General features: G+C 43.7%; 1 protein-coding gene across 1 annotated transcript in view; it reads right to left on the bottom strand.

Moving 5' to 3' along the window:
• mmel1 (membrane metallo-endopeptidase-like 1) overlaps positions 1 to 14,610 on the bottom strand; it is a 66,080-nt gene that overhangs the window by 30,835 nt on the left and 20,635 nt on the right. Inside the window, exons 5-11 of the mRNA XM_070861007.1 lie at positions 12,829 to 12,924; positions 11,384 to 11,502; positions 10,131 to 10,196; positions 8,669 to 8,803; positions 5,460 to 5,549; positions 4,764 to 4,900; positions 1,501 to 1,594 (exon numbers count right to left, since the gene is read on the bottom strand). Coding sequence (XP_070717108.1) covers positions 1,501 to 1,594; positions 4,764 to 4,900; positions 5,460 to 5,549; positions 8,669 to 8,803; positions 10,131 to 10,196; positions 11,384 to 11,502; positions 12,829 to 12,924 — 737 coding nt within the window. The remainder of the gene's footprint in view (positions 1 to 1,500; positions 1,595 to 4,763; positions 4,901 to 5,459; positions 5,550 to 8,668; positions 8,804 to 10,130; positions 10,197 to 11,383; positions 11,503 to 12,828; positions 12,925 to 14,610) is intronic.

The following is a 14,610-nucleotide window of genomic DNA, read 5'->3' as shown; positions in this document are numbered from 1 at the left end:
CTCTCTCATTCTGTGTATACATCTCTTTTTCTCCTCATCTCTCATAAGGAACCAAGCTTACCTCCTGAAAGCTACAGAGGTTATATAATTGATGCAACACCTGCCCTTTTACCTCCTCCCTTCCCACTGTCCAGTGCCCCAAACACTCCTTCCAGGTGAAACAGCGATTTACTTGTACTTCTTTCAATTTAGTATACTGTATTCATTGCTCACAATGCGGTCTCCTCTACATTGGGGAGAGCAAATGCAGATTGGGTGACCGCTTTGTGGAGCACCTCCATTCAGTCCGTAAGCGTGACCCCGAGCTTTCGGTCGCCTGCCACTTTAATTCCTTGCTTTACTCCCACTCTGATCTCTCCGTCCACGGCCTCTTACACTGTTGCAACGAAACTCAACGTAAGCTCAAGGAACAGCATCTCATCTTTCCAATGGGCACTTTACAGCCTTCTGGACTCAATATTGAGTTAAACAATTTCAGACCATAACTTCTGCCCCTATTTTATTTCACATGCCAGCAGTTGATGATTTGCCATTTCCATTTACACCTCTTCTAGACTCATCTTTTGTTTCTTAACTTGTCCCATTACCATCTCCTTTTGCCTTGCACCATCATCAACTTTGTCTCTTAGAGGCCGAAATTGCCCTCAGCGGGAAATTGGGGAGGGCACTTCGAATTAGCTGGAAATTTACCGCCCAGTGGGAGTTGGAGGGAAGAGCTGTAAAATGTGGTTCTTTAACTCTGACACCGCCTCCCAGCGCTTTAGAGTGCTGGTGGATGCGATATCGGGGTGGGATTGGGGCAATATCGGGCCTTTTCCTGAAGGGCAATTTCCCGCCCATAAACTCTTCTGCCTTCCACCCTATCACAGACCTTCCCTTTTGTTCTTTCCTCCCTACCCCCCTTTTCCTGCTCTACACTTGCTTAAAAACATGTTACATCTCTAACTTTTTCCAGTTCTGAAACCTAAAACATTAACTCTGTTTTTCTCTCCACAGATGCTACCTGACCTGCTGAGTATTTCCAGCAATTTCTGTTCTATTTTAGATTTCCATCATCCACAGTATTTTGCTTTGGTGATATAATATCTCCCTGGATGAGAAGCATTGGCTCTCCTACCAAGCATCAGCCTATTCCTCAAGCTCACGTCAGGAGAATCTAACCAATGCAAGGGCACTTGTGGCCTCGGTGCAAGTGGGGCACAGGTTCTGTGGTTCAGGAAAGATTAGTGGGTTAAAATACACAAGAGAGATTGGAAGGTTCGGAACTGAGGTTGGGAGAGAGCGGATATTTTAGCAACATTTGAGCCCATTACTTTGTTACAAGTTCTAAACAGTATACTTGAAATTCGTGTACAAGATGCACATGGCTATCACTTGCATCTTTTGCAATTATGATCAGGACATGTAGGAACAGGAAAAAAAATGCGGCGATGAGTGTTGTACTGACAATGAATAACTCTGCAGAACAAAACCTAATGAAGGTCTCAAAATGTTCTGTACCTTTCGGTAGTTGGCTCCGGAGTCTTTAAAACGTCTGCTTAAGTTGATAACACGCTCAATAACCAGTCGCCAAGCCAGGTAGTTTTGAAGAGTGCTAAAAATGTGAGAGAGTTAAAGCCATGAGATTCAGTTGTAGAAGTCCAATATATAGACAAGGCACAGAAACTGGCTGTTAAAATGTTACTCCATTTCCCCTTTTCCAGGCAGAAAAGGTTAAGGAAGTTGGGCCTTGGAAAAAGGGAAGCTTATCCAAACCTGTGAAGGGGTTCAGTAATACTGGCCCAGAAAAATTGTTCACATTGATAAATGGTTCAATAACCAGGGAGGCTTCATTAAAAACTTAGGGGTCAGCAGGGAGTTCACGCAAGCCTAGTTTGCACAACTGGATTGTTAATGCCCTGTGTGATGTTAATGATAGACATGATAACATGTTGCATGAAGTGCCTCTGTTCACTACTTTATCAAAGGTGCCAATTTACTTAACTGGTCCAAAGAGGTTCCATTCACCTTCATGGGGACTGAAACTTTTTTGGATTGATTTGGAGCCACACTCCCTCCAAGCCTTCCCTATAGATGGAGTATGCAGCATATCCCGCAGTTCTTGACTGGGGCAGATATCGTATCATATATAGGTCTTTATAGGTAACACTTGGTCCATGTGATCCCCTGGACTGGTTTCAATCACCTGAGGGGGTCAGAGAGGAATTTTCTTGGGTATTTTTCCCTTATCGGCCCTAATGTACTTTTCCCATCTCCCAAGAGATTACATGACGATGGGAGGGAGGGATGAAGTCATGATGCTCCGGCCATCGTGGTGTGGGGCAGGCTTGATGGATCGGCCGGTCTTTTCCTGCCCGTCAGTTTGTATGTTTGTATATAAACAAACCAAAATAGTACATAACGGAATTTCACACAAACATAATCCATTTGCAGTGTGGTATCAACCCAAAAGGCTACTGTCATATCAAAAACCTAGCAAATGGTCTCAATGGGTCCAAGTGACAACTAGGTGCGGGAAGGGCAGGGGGAGATTTCCTTTTGAGTTAATAACTTTATAAACATTGCGCGAAGATCTCCTCTGACTGCATTTGGTAATTAGTTTAAATAATAACGGAGATATTTCCGCTGTGTTTACAATGTCCCTAACACAGACGCCGGAGGAAACCTCGTCCGTGAATTCTGAGGGGGTCGGGGGCAATATTTCCTCTAAATGTTTTCCGAACGCAGTCCCTTAACTGGCTGTGCGGCCCATTCAAATTTTCCCGCATATGCGGTTTCCTCCATGCGAAAGCTGGTGGGCGGCCTGGCCGGGACCGCCAGACCACTGCACAGCTGAGCGGGATTGTGGGTCAGGGGATATATTGAGAAAACATGAAGGATCAATGAAAAAGTGGATGGCTTGTTGAGTCGAAAATCTTTTCCTGAAATTTTCTAAGTCCCACTTCTATGTCAATCACTGAAGTAACATATTACATAATGAGTCTAAACATAATTCCTATAAATTTCAATATCATTGTGAATTTGAATCCTGTTGACCATATACATCTGATATATTCGATGAATATATTGTAGAAATATTGACCAGCACTACGCATGCAATTGTGATGCTGAGCGTCCGATTTGTACATTGCAATTTGTAAACTGGACAGAAAAATAAAAGGGTGGGGATTTCCAAACCTTTCTGCATGGGTGACCCCCTGAAAATATTGAGACACTCCCCACGCACCCGCTGTATTAACATTCGTTAGGCACTGACATCCGCCACAGCATAAAACCTTTTTTTTATTAGTGTATAAGCAATGGAAATAATGTGGTCGTGACAAATACACAAAAGACATGGAGGCCCTGGAATTGCATGCGGGGTGGGGGAGGGTTGGGCTGGTCTCCCACTCTAACGCCAACGGGAGGGCGGTTGTCGGAGTTAGCGACGGGCGGTTGCCCAAGATATGCGGGAAGTGGCTCGCCTGCCCCGTGCCAGTGAGCCAGTGAGCTTCCCTATTGCCGACCCCGTGAACTCCAGTGGAGTCGGCACTGGCGGACATCATCGGCACTATCACCATCGGATGCGATTCCACCGCGATTGCGACCCCGAGAAATCTCACTGCCACCCTGCCCAACTCCAGATGGATGGAAACTTGATAACTTCGAAGAGCAGGTGGGATTCCCTTTTGGTCCAGGGGCAGTAGCTTCTGATCAACACACTCCATCAGCTTTGTCTGAAAATACTATATATACTCTTTGTTAAAGCACAGTCTCATTTGCTGCACAATGGACATGAAAGTGCATGAATCCCAAAAAGTTAGTTTGCAGGTATATCAGGTAATCAGGAAGGTGAATGGAATGTTGGCCTTCATTGCGAGAGGGATGGAGTACAAAAGCAGTGAGGTCCTGCTGCAACTGTATAGAAACATAGAAAATAGGTGCAGGAGTAGGCCATTCGGCCCTTCTAGCCTGCACCGCCATTCAATGAGTTCATGGCTGAACATTCAACTTCAGTATTGGTGAGGCCGGACCTGGAGTACTGCATGCAGTTTTGGTCACCTTACTTAAGGAAGGATATACTGGCTTTGGAGGGGGTACAGAGATGATTCACTTGGCTGATTCCGGAGATGAGGAGGTTACCTTATGATGATAGATTGAGTAGACTGGGTCTTTACTCATTGGAGTTCAGAAGGATGAAGGATGATCTTATAGAAAGATTTAAAATAATGAAAGGGATAGACAAGATAGAGGCAGAGAGGTTGTTTCCACTGGTCGGGGAGACTAAAACTAGGGGGCACAGCCTCAAAATACAGGGAGACAATTTAAAACCGAGTTGAGAAGGAATTTCTTCTCCCGGAGGATTGTGAATCTGTGGAATTCTCTGCCCAGGGAAGCAGTTGAGGCTAGCTTATTGGATGTATTCAAATCACAGATAGATAGATTTTTAACCAATAAGGGAATTAAGGGTTATGGGGAGCGGGCGGGTAAGTGGAGCTGAGTCCACGGCCAGATCAGCCATGATCTTGTTGAGTGGCGGAGCAGGCTCGAGGGGCTAGATGGCCTACTCCTGTTCCTAATTCTTACGTTCTTATGACACCCACCATTTTGAATCTCCTTCCCTCCAAAGCCATTTTGATGATGGTCATTAAGGGGAGAGGCATGTGCGTTCATGTCAGTGGAGTGTTGGGCATGTCTACCAGCATGGGATCCTTCCCAACTCCTAAATAACTGAGCATGCAGCACAACGCAATATAAAACTCTTTAAGATCTGATGATTTTACCTCTTGGAGTATTTGGGGAGGATATACTTAAGTTTGTGAAGATATCCAGTGCCATAGACCACAATTTCTTCTTCTGGATGGACTTCAATGTTGACACTAGCCATGACCCCTTGAATGAACTGCGTCCAGTTAAATCCCTGAGGCACAAACATGAAATCAAACAATTTAAGCAATTAACCCTTATTCGTGTGTTCAGTAATACCAGTGAGGAGACTGGATATTAAGTTGATACAAACTGGATTCAGGTACCAATCGGCATAATTGGCAGAAGCTGTATAGAAGGCAGCAGCACTAAGCAACACACGTATAAATTAAGCTGCTCAATATTCTTAGAAAAGGCCAAAAATCCTCACTTTTTGACACTCAAAAAAGACACAGATAACAAGGAAGTATAAAACACCCAAAGACATAATGATTAACACCCAACACATGGCAAAGGGGGTAATAGCATACTGAAGAGTACATGAATCATATCTATACACAGAGAGCTATCAGAGTATACAAACAGGTGACAGACATACAAGGAGAGCTGCCCAAGACAACGGAACCAATCCAGACTCTATTGACAATTCCCGAAGTGGTCAGTGAGGGAATCATTACCTCTCTCCTCAGTATTAGCCAAGATATCACATCTACCATCTAACTAGCAGTGTGTGCCTACAGAAAGCATTGAGTAACAAAAAGAAAATCACTCACATTGAGATCAAACTTCACTTGAAGCTGAGAAAGCGTCATTTTGTTGTAGAGCTGTGTAATATCGTGCCTTTCCTCTGGTGGTGCAGTAGCCTATGGAGAGAGGAACAGCTTTACTTAATAGTCTGTGGAGGTAGCAACAGCTGAATCCAAATGTATAGATACGGAGTGACAAATTTCACAATCTCAAGCTCCCAGTGGGGTGTTGTGCTTGAAGGGAGCATGGGCCGGAGAATTGGAGCTCCAATATTAAGGTTTCCTCGGCTGGGAGTGCGAGAATCAGGCTATTTACCCTATGGTGACAACCTTAGGCAGTTCAGTTGAGGTCTTTAAAATGATGAAGGGGATTGATATGGAAGACGTAAAGAAGACGTTTCCACTCGAGTTTGTAAATAAAAGATAGTCATGAATAAATCAAATAAGGAATTCAGGAGAAGGATATAGTCAAGGCTAAGATAGATAGATTTTTGGAGTCTTGGGGAATCAAAGGATATGGAGAGCAGGCGGGAAAGTGGAGTTGAGGTCGATGATCAGCCATGATCCTATTGAATAGCGGAGGGCCTACTCCTGCTCTTATTTCTCATGTACTTATGTTCTTAAAAACTTTTTTACCCAGAGAGTGGTTCGAATGTGGAACTTTCTACCACATGGAGTGGTTGAGGCGAATAGCATAGATGCATTTAAGGGAGGCTAGATAACTACACGAGGGAGAAAGGAATAGAAGGATATGCTGATAGGGCATGGTGTATTATGGTCAGAGGAGAATAAACACCGTCATAGACCAGTTGGGCCAAATGGTCTGTTTCTGTGCTGTAATTTCGATGTAATTCTGGTAGTGCTGCCCCATCCTTGCCCAGCTCCACTGGATCCATGTTTAAAGTGACTTCGACATCTTCAAATTTGCTCTCAAATCTTGAGACGCTCGAGGGAAATCCTCAGTCACCTGTTCCAACCCCGACCCACACCATTCATTAATCTGGTGTGCTGCTCAATCCCCCCACACCTTTCGCTCAACCACTGTAAGATCACTCAGCCCCTGCCCTCTCTTCCTACACCATTTCTCTTACCTATCTCCAAAAGCCTTTTCTGATTGTACCTCAAGTCTCCCAACACATCCCATCCCCCCTGCCACCTCGGTCAATTTCTACCTCTTTGCCTAAGAGAGAAAGGAATAGAAGGATATCAATAGAAGAAATATCAGCCAGGTTTCTTGCTCCTGATCACCATCATCTTCCTCAGGCGAGGTCTGAATTGGGCTCACCAAGACATCCTCGAATAGCCTGCTGACATTCACTAGCTAGGCTCACCCATGGGGAATGGGAGTTGCCACTGGGTTACTGCTGCTATGGGGCTGTCGCCTACCCCTCACCCCCACCCCCTATCAAGAGAGAACACCTTAAGGAGATGAGGGGTGGCGGGGGGGGAAGAAAGATGAGAAATAAAACAGTAACAGTTTGACCTCTAAATCTACAGACAAATTAGTTTCTTTTTGAATTTACAAATAGAGCAGCCAGTTTATTTCTGAGTCTACACAAAGTGAGAGGATATGTGAAGCATGCGACAGCTGGACTGTCCAAACGTCCACACCTCATTAATCCATCAAAATATGGAACTTGATTATCTCAAATATTTGATACTTTTAAACATATCATTTAACGGTCTAATTAATCGGTCACTAAAATATTTGTGAATGCTGATGCAGCCGTTTAATTACATAAACAATAGGAAAATAATGAAGCAGTTTTGTGTGCAGTTTTGGTCTCCTAATCTGAGGAAGGACATTCTTGCTATTGAGGGAGTGCAGCGAAGGTTCACCAGACTGATTCCCGGGATGGCAGGACTGACATATGAAGAAAGACTGATCGACTTGGCTTATATTCACTGGAATTTAGAAGAATGAGAGAGGATCTCATAGAAACATATAAAATTCTGACGGGATTGGACAGGTTAGATGCAGGAAGAATGTTCCTGATGTTGGGGAAGTCCAGAACCAGGGGTCACAGTCTAAGGATAAGGGGTAAGCCATCTAGGACCGAGATGAGGAGAAACTTCTTTACTCAGAGAATTGTGAATCTGTGGAATTCTCTACCACAGAAAGTTGTTGAGTCCAGTTCGTTGGATATATTCAAAAGGGAGTTAGATGTGGCCCTTACAGCTAAAGGGATCGGGGGTATGGAGAGAAGGCAGGAGTGGGATACTGAAGTTTCATGATCAGCCATGATCATATTGAATGGTGGTGCAGGCTCGAAGGGCCGAATGGCCTGCTCCTGCACCTATTTTCTCTGTTTCTAAGTACGAGTGCATGTTGATGACACAGGAATGCTTTCCAACAGTTCAATGTTTTATAAAGACAAATTGCATCTCATAGTCCCGTTTAAATATCTATTCCTTATTTTTCAATGAATCCACTCTGTTTTCTCATTGATCTATTCTGTGTTTTCCGAAATATCTATTTGCTGCTTGAGACCATGTGTTCAGGATGTGAGCCTTTGGCTTTACGGTAGCATTGCGATGTGTGCGCGCACGAGGTCTGTGCAGCAGAGCTGGTCTCCAGTCGTCTTGGATAACCTTTGCCACCGGACCAAGACCTAGCTCTGTCAAGCCCATGTGATGGCTGGTGTGCAACGGACACCACACATTAAAAAAAATCCACACACAGGCATCTTCCACCCTTCAGGATGTAGTTCAGGACCTGGAATATTAGGTACTTCATTGAAACACCTGTGAACTCATCCTTTTTTGGCGTGGAAGCAAATCATCCTCGCTTCGAGGGACTGCCTATGATGATGATGATGATGATGCTGATGATGATGATGATGACTACAACTATCTGCCATTGGGTAGAATTTGTAGGCATGGGGTCAGTTTGACTTTGGGCCAGATTGTATGATGATGAAGATAATGATAACATTCCACCTTGGAGTGAGAAGGCGGAAGGATTGAGCCCTGCTCCAGACAGCCCTGGAGATGAACGGAGATCCCATTTAATGAGCGGCGGGAATTCAGCAGGGGAAGCGATGGATTCACTCCGACTCGCCGACGTGTGGTCTTAAGGCAGAACACAACGCAGGGATGGACATGTGTTCAGGGAGAGCGTGAGCTCGGACCACATGCCCAAGGAGCAGGATGCAACATCAACTCTTAAACACAATGGTGTGCTGTACCTTCTGTTCACCACACTGCCTCCATGGAAAGATTAATCAAATACTTGCATTTGCCATTTCTGTTTCAAATGCCAGGACTTTTTTCATCTCTTCTTCGACAAAGGTGTCATTTTTTGTCAAGTTTCTGTCTTCTCTGATCATCTTGGCAATTACGATCATAAACTGCAAGTAGGCTTCACGCACCTGCAATAAGAGTAACACCAGTAAATTCAGGGAGCGATTTACATGAGAGACACTAGCATAGAAGTCTTTACATTTTTACACCCTTCCCAAGCCATTGCACGCTGGGGTAAAATGTTGCCTTGCACATTCCCAGCATTAACTTTGTGGGCTGGCAATGCATGCATTCATCTTTTATTTGTTCTTGGGATGTGGGTAACACAGGCAAGGCAGTAGCACAACTTGCTATAGAGGGATTTGAACTAACCTCTGGGTTACTGATCCAGTACCACAAGCACTGGGCTACGGTACCCAGCATGTTGGGAAATCAGGCACACGTCCAATATACAACCCCACATTAAACACAACATACAGCAAATCATATGGGGCCACAAATCAGATGTGTTCCTGATTTCCAGCATGTGCTGCCATCTGTGCGATGAGGATAGAGTTAAGAGTTTGTTTTCAAACAAAAATGTAAGTGAGATGCCAACAAAGTCTTATCTTCTTCCCAAGATCTACAGGCTTATAAAACCCCGGCTTATATCATCAAATTACTATGCCATAACCAATCATCTCTGCTACTCTTGTCAATTCCTCTGCTTTCCCGACTTGGCTCTACACCTGGGTTTTTTAAATAAAATAGGAGGCCAATATCAACTCAGTGAAGGTCCCACAAACTATAACATGATACAATAACAGGTGATCACCACAGAGAGTGGTGCTTGTAGAAGAGTCATCTTGGGAAATCACGGCAGCCCCGATTTCCTGTCCATTAATTTTAGGCTGCAAATGATGACTCCACTATTCCCGGCCAGAATGGAGATGATTGAGTAATTCCCCCGTCAACACCACTGGGAGTGACTGGGATTGATTTTATGCACATCATTTGCATTATGTAACTATTGCTGGTGAAATAGCCTTGCATTTTTAATTGGGAGAATTTGCTGTAGTTTCGGTTATGAGTTCTGTATCCTGTAGATCATATAGACTCTGTTTAAATAGACACTGTTTGCTGAGTAAATTGACTTTGGTGTAAACTAGACTCTTTGATGCAAATCCCGCCCCATCTCTAACTCATTGGCTGACACTTTGTTAATTTTACTAGTTAGAAAATAATATTGGTGATTTCCCGTGACAGGTCTTCTGCGAGTACCAGATTGTGGAATCAGCCCACTTTTAAAAACAGGTTAAGAGACAACTGCATGGTCTCCCTTGAAACCAAACAGATAAGATGGTCTAAAAGTGATGAACAGGGGCAATGGGAAACTCATGAATGAAAGGAACTAGACAGTAGTCTGCACCGGGAAGAATCCATGATATTTTCTGCAAAGTCAGTTTCAGTGCTTACCCTCTTGTAGTTTCCATCTCGAAAGTAATAATCTCTAAAAGGCATCCCCAGTCTGGGCTGATCAACCTGCAAAAGTGGCGAGTGTCACATTAAGCCAAAGGTACAAGAGCTGAACACTGACTCAGCAAACTGATTTCTGTCTCAATTTCTGCTCCTCAGTGATTCAAAGAGCATGGGCGTTTCCAGTGTAAATTGTAAGTCATTCTCCAGACATTCATATTAATGGTTGGACATTAGTTGGGAGTTCATTCCTAGCTTTCTGATTGGTGAATCCAGTAAGTGAGGCTCCCAGCTGGCAGTGCAGACTTGTAAAATGACATACTGCAGCCCTTGAGTGAGATCAGCAATCTACTGCATTGTGCATTGAAGGATTTAAAACCCGCTTTGCAGATTGCATGTCGCAGTCATCATCATCATCATCATCATAGGCAGTCCCTCGGAATCAAGGAAGACTTGCTTATACTCCCAAAGTGAGTTCTTTGGTGGCTGAACAGTCCAATACAAGAGCCACAGGCCCTGTAACAGGTGGGACAGACATTCATCGAGGGAAGGAGTGGGTGGGCCTGGTTTGCTGCGCACTCCTTCCACTGTCTGCGCTTGACCTCTTCACGCTCTTTGCGTTGAGACTTGAAGAGCTCAACGCCCTCAGTATAACTCTGGTCTCCCGTACTTCAGGTATTAGACCGACAAATTCCCAGAACCTCTAGCTCATTAACAAATTGTAAATACATGATCCCTGGCCACCTAAACTCCTTGAAAACATTTTGCACAGTGCATGCAAAAATCTCTGGCCTACATTCCCCGTCAGAAACACAAGGTTCAAAAATTACCCGTCATGCATCAGGTAGTCTTGTTGAAATTCAGATAGTCAAGAGATTGTCACAAGTTCAAATATTTCGACAGATATTTGAAGGTTCTATGACCAACCAATGAAGGAAATCATCAAGTGTCAATCATTTGGAGTGACAGTTACTCATTTTTGGCTTTTAAAATATTACGTTGCTTTGTTGGAAATAACTAGATAGTGTAATCACTAGACATTTGTATGTCATTGCAAAGAAAGGCTTTAATTTTTTTTTAAGCACTACATGCCCTTAATTCTAAAGTAGCAAATCCATGCCACCCATGTATGCAAAGAGAGAATTCCTGACATGCCAGTGTCATTCCGCAATGTCAGAGAGACTACCTCCCCACCCAGGCGTCTAAAGAGTGTCCAAAACAACGGCTGGATGAATGGATGGCATTTTACTTACATAAATGATGTGTCTACTTGAATCCCTGTCATCAGTCCAAACAAACATATCCATAACAGCTTTTTTGCTGTAATTGGCATTGAGCCGTGATAGGCTGGTCTCCAAACTCCAATCAGGCTCTGGAGAAACGCAACAAAAACAGCATCTGTAAATTCGGCAGAAATTTTTCACAGAGCAGAATGCATGGTGGACTTTGCCAGAATCCAACTTCACCCTACTGGGCATGACTCAGGAAAGCAAACGTAATATACACACCTTCCTAAGTGCCATTGTTTTCAGTAGCAAGGGTATCCCAGGGCACAAGGGTGGCGAGTCTGGATGATAGAAATGCCATTCTGGTGACAGCTATGGCAAACAGCAACAGCAACTTGCGCCTTGAATGTTGCAAAATGTCCCAAGGCGCTTCACAGGAGTGTTATCAAACAACATTTGACTCCAAGCTACACAAGGAGATATTAAAACAGGGACCAAAAGCTTCGTCAAAGAGATAGGTTTTTATGGTTTGTTGCCAGGTTGAGGAAGTAGCTGTGGCAGTGTTGATAAACATGAAGATTGCTATAAAGGGGCTAGACAATCCACCTGTGATAGCAGACAGGACCTTAGTTTAATACCTCATCTGAAAGATGGCACTGATGAGTCGGCCTGGACTATGTGCTGAAATCTCAGGAGTGGGGCTTGAACCCACAATCTCCTGAGTCTCAGGCAAAAATGCTACCACAGAGCCAAGACTAACATACTAGAATACGTAATAACAATGTTAATAACACATAGGGGAATAACAAACAATAACAGCACTGATAGAGGGAATGGTGACTCAACTGAATGGTCTGTTGAAAGAGACGTTGAAAGGGTCATGCCTTTAATGAATTAAAAACAGTCATTAATCGTTGCCTGGCAACCTAACCTCACCCCACTGCTGAAGATGGTATCTCTGCATCCGCCTCCTCTTCCATATATTGTTGCTGCAGCTTTTCGAAGTGCAGGGGTAGACCTATGCCACATACACAGCGTTCACTTAGCCAATGTGTTCTTGGGGTGGATTGCAAGGCCCTCTCTAAACATCAAAAGTGTTGCTTCAATATCCTAGAGGTCACCCCAGTGAGGTGTGGCATTGTATAGTGCCCTTGTGGTCAGACTGTTGTACCTAGCACACTAAAAAAGCAAGAGAGAGTGAGAGAGAGAGAGAGAGAGAGAGAGAAACAGAGAGAGAGCGAGAGAGAAAAACAGAGAGAGAGAAAGAACTTGCATCTTGGGGCGTTCAGATCCCTGCAAGTGTCCCCCCTGCTGGGAGAGCTAGATTTCAGAAGCACCCTATTAATTGCTCATGCAGTAATATCAGAAACAGATCATTCTAGGCATATAAGAGCCTCAATTCTTCGCAGAATTGTTAAAAAAAATGTTCATCATTACCAAGGTTAAAGACTTATTCTAAAACTATCACATACCTTTCGTGACATCCCAGTCAAGTGTGGCAACTGGCCAGTCTCCGATATCATCCAATAGATTTAAGAGTGGCTCAGAGTCCCGTTCCCCTATTAAACCTGCAATACAAAAAAAAGAATTGCATTTATCGAGGGCTTTTCACAACCTCAGGACATCCCAAAGCGCTTTACAGCCAATGAAGTATTTTTGAAATGTAGTCACTGTCGTAATGTCGGAATACACCCAGAAGCATGAAAAAAGATGGCGAATGTTCCTTCCAATCACATTGTTGCCCCTCCTGATTAACATTTTATTAAGGGTTTGGCACCTCCATTCACACTGTGCCAGAGTGCATGTGATTATCAGTCCCGTCTGGTCTTACAATTCATGAACTGACATAAAAATATTTGCAATACATTTCAAGAGGCATAATCACTAGATTCTTTCTGTGCTTTTTTTTGTGTGGAGGAGGAGAGGAGTGAAGAGGTCTGAAGATTCTAATAAATTAATCATTGTGCACAAAGGTCCCAGTAATTTGCTGTGAATTGAGTGAATTGTGTTGGAAGAATTTCATTACAATGTAACTGTGATAAAACATCATGAACAAGGCCGATGCTTCATCTGAAGCCAATAACCTTTGTGTCTACAAAAGTCTTCATCAACTTGAGAGATGGCTGTGCTGTACAACAACATTGATCATCTGCCTTGTGACTGCTTAACTTCAGTCTAGTGGAGACGATTCCGAAACTCCAAGCGTTTCTGAAGAAATTAAACTCTTCTCCCACCTTATAGTTTAATATGTATCCCATTAATTACTATATTTAAACAGACCTATGTAATCAGAGCTTTTCCCGTGTCCATTCGTGTGCGCACTTTGGCTGCCGCTCCGAACCCAAGCCATTCAAAACTTTTCCACTTTTTCCCCTTCTTTTCTTTTTAACTCTATCCTTGTCTGACCATTCTTTCCTGTAGTCATGCCTTCTTTCATCTCTCCTATCTTGGATATTCTGACCTCCCAAATCCCTACCCCAACCCTCCTACTCTCCTGCCACCATCAAATCCATGGCCTCGCCCCTCCCTATCTCTGTAATCTCCTTCAGGCCCACAACTCCCCGAGATGTCTGCGCTCCTCTAATTCTGCCCTCTTGAACATTCCTGATTATAATTGCTCAACCATTGGTGGTCGGGCCTTCTATTGCCTAGCCCTTAAGCTCTGAAATTCCCCGGCTAAACCTCTCCCCCTCTCTTTCCTTCTTTAAGACGCTCCTTAAACCTACCTCTTTGACCAAGCTTTTGGTCACCTGCCCTAATTTCTCCTTATATATTTTGGTGTCAAATGTTTTGTCTTATAATACTCCTGTGCAGTGCCTTGGGATATTTTACTACGTTAAAAGCGCTATATAAACACAATTTGTTGTTGTTGTTGTTGTTAACATCTTTCTTTATGATACGTGGCTTGTACCAGGGTCTTTTCCCCTCTAAACAGACCAGTTAAGGTCTCACTCATATGGGGTGAAATTCAACTTTGGCGGGGGCACAAAAACCGAGCGGCGTTGAATTGACTGCCTGTTAAACACCCTGCTGATATTCCTTTCCACAGGCTCCCGTACTGAAGTCAAACTTCATCCCCAAAACCTTCTCAACACTTTGACTGGCAGCAGGCTCATAGGAATGTGGGCCAACCAATTTTATTCACTTCCAGCTCAGGCACCGTGTCATTGAAATTAATATTCAAATAATAAAAACCTGAACATCAACAACTTTTCACTTAATTTGTGCCTTTATCAAAGCAAGGCACCACAAAA

The sequence above is a fragment of the Pristiophorus japonicus genome, chromosome 18 (genome assembly GCF_044704955.1).
Source record: "Pristiophorus japonicus isolate sPriJap1 chromosome 18, sPriJap1.hap1, whole genome shotgun sequence".
NCBI lineage: Eukaryota > Metazoa > Chordata > Chondrichthyes > Pristiophoridae > Pristiophorus > Pristiophorus japonicus.
Note: the sequence above shows the minus strand (reverse complement) of the source record. Positions and strands in the feature narration are given on the sequence as shown.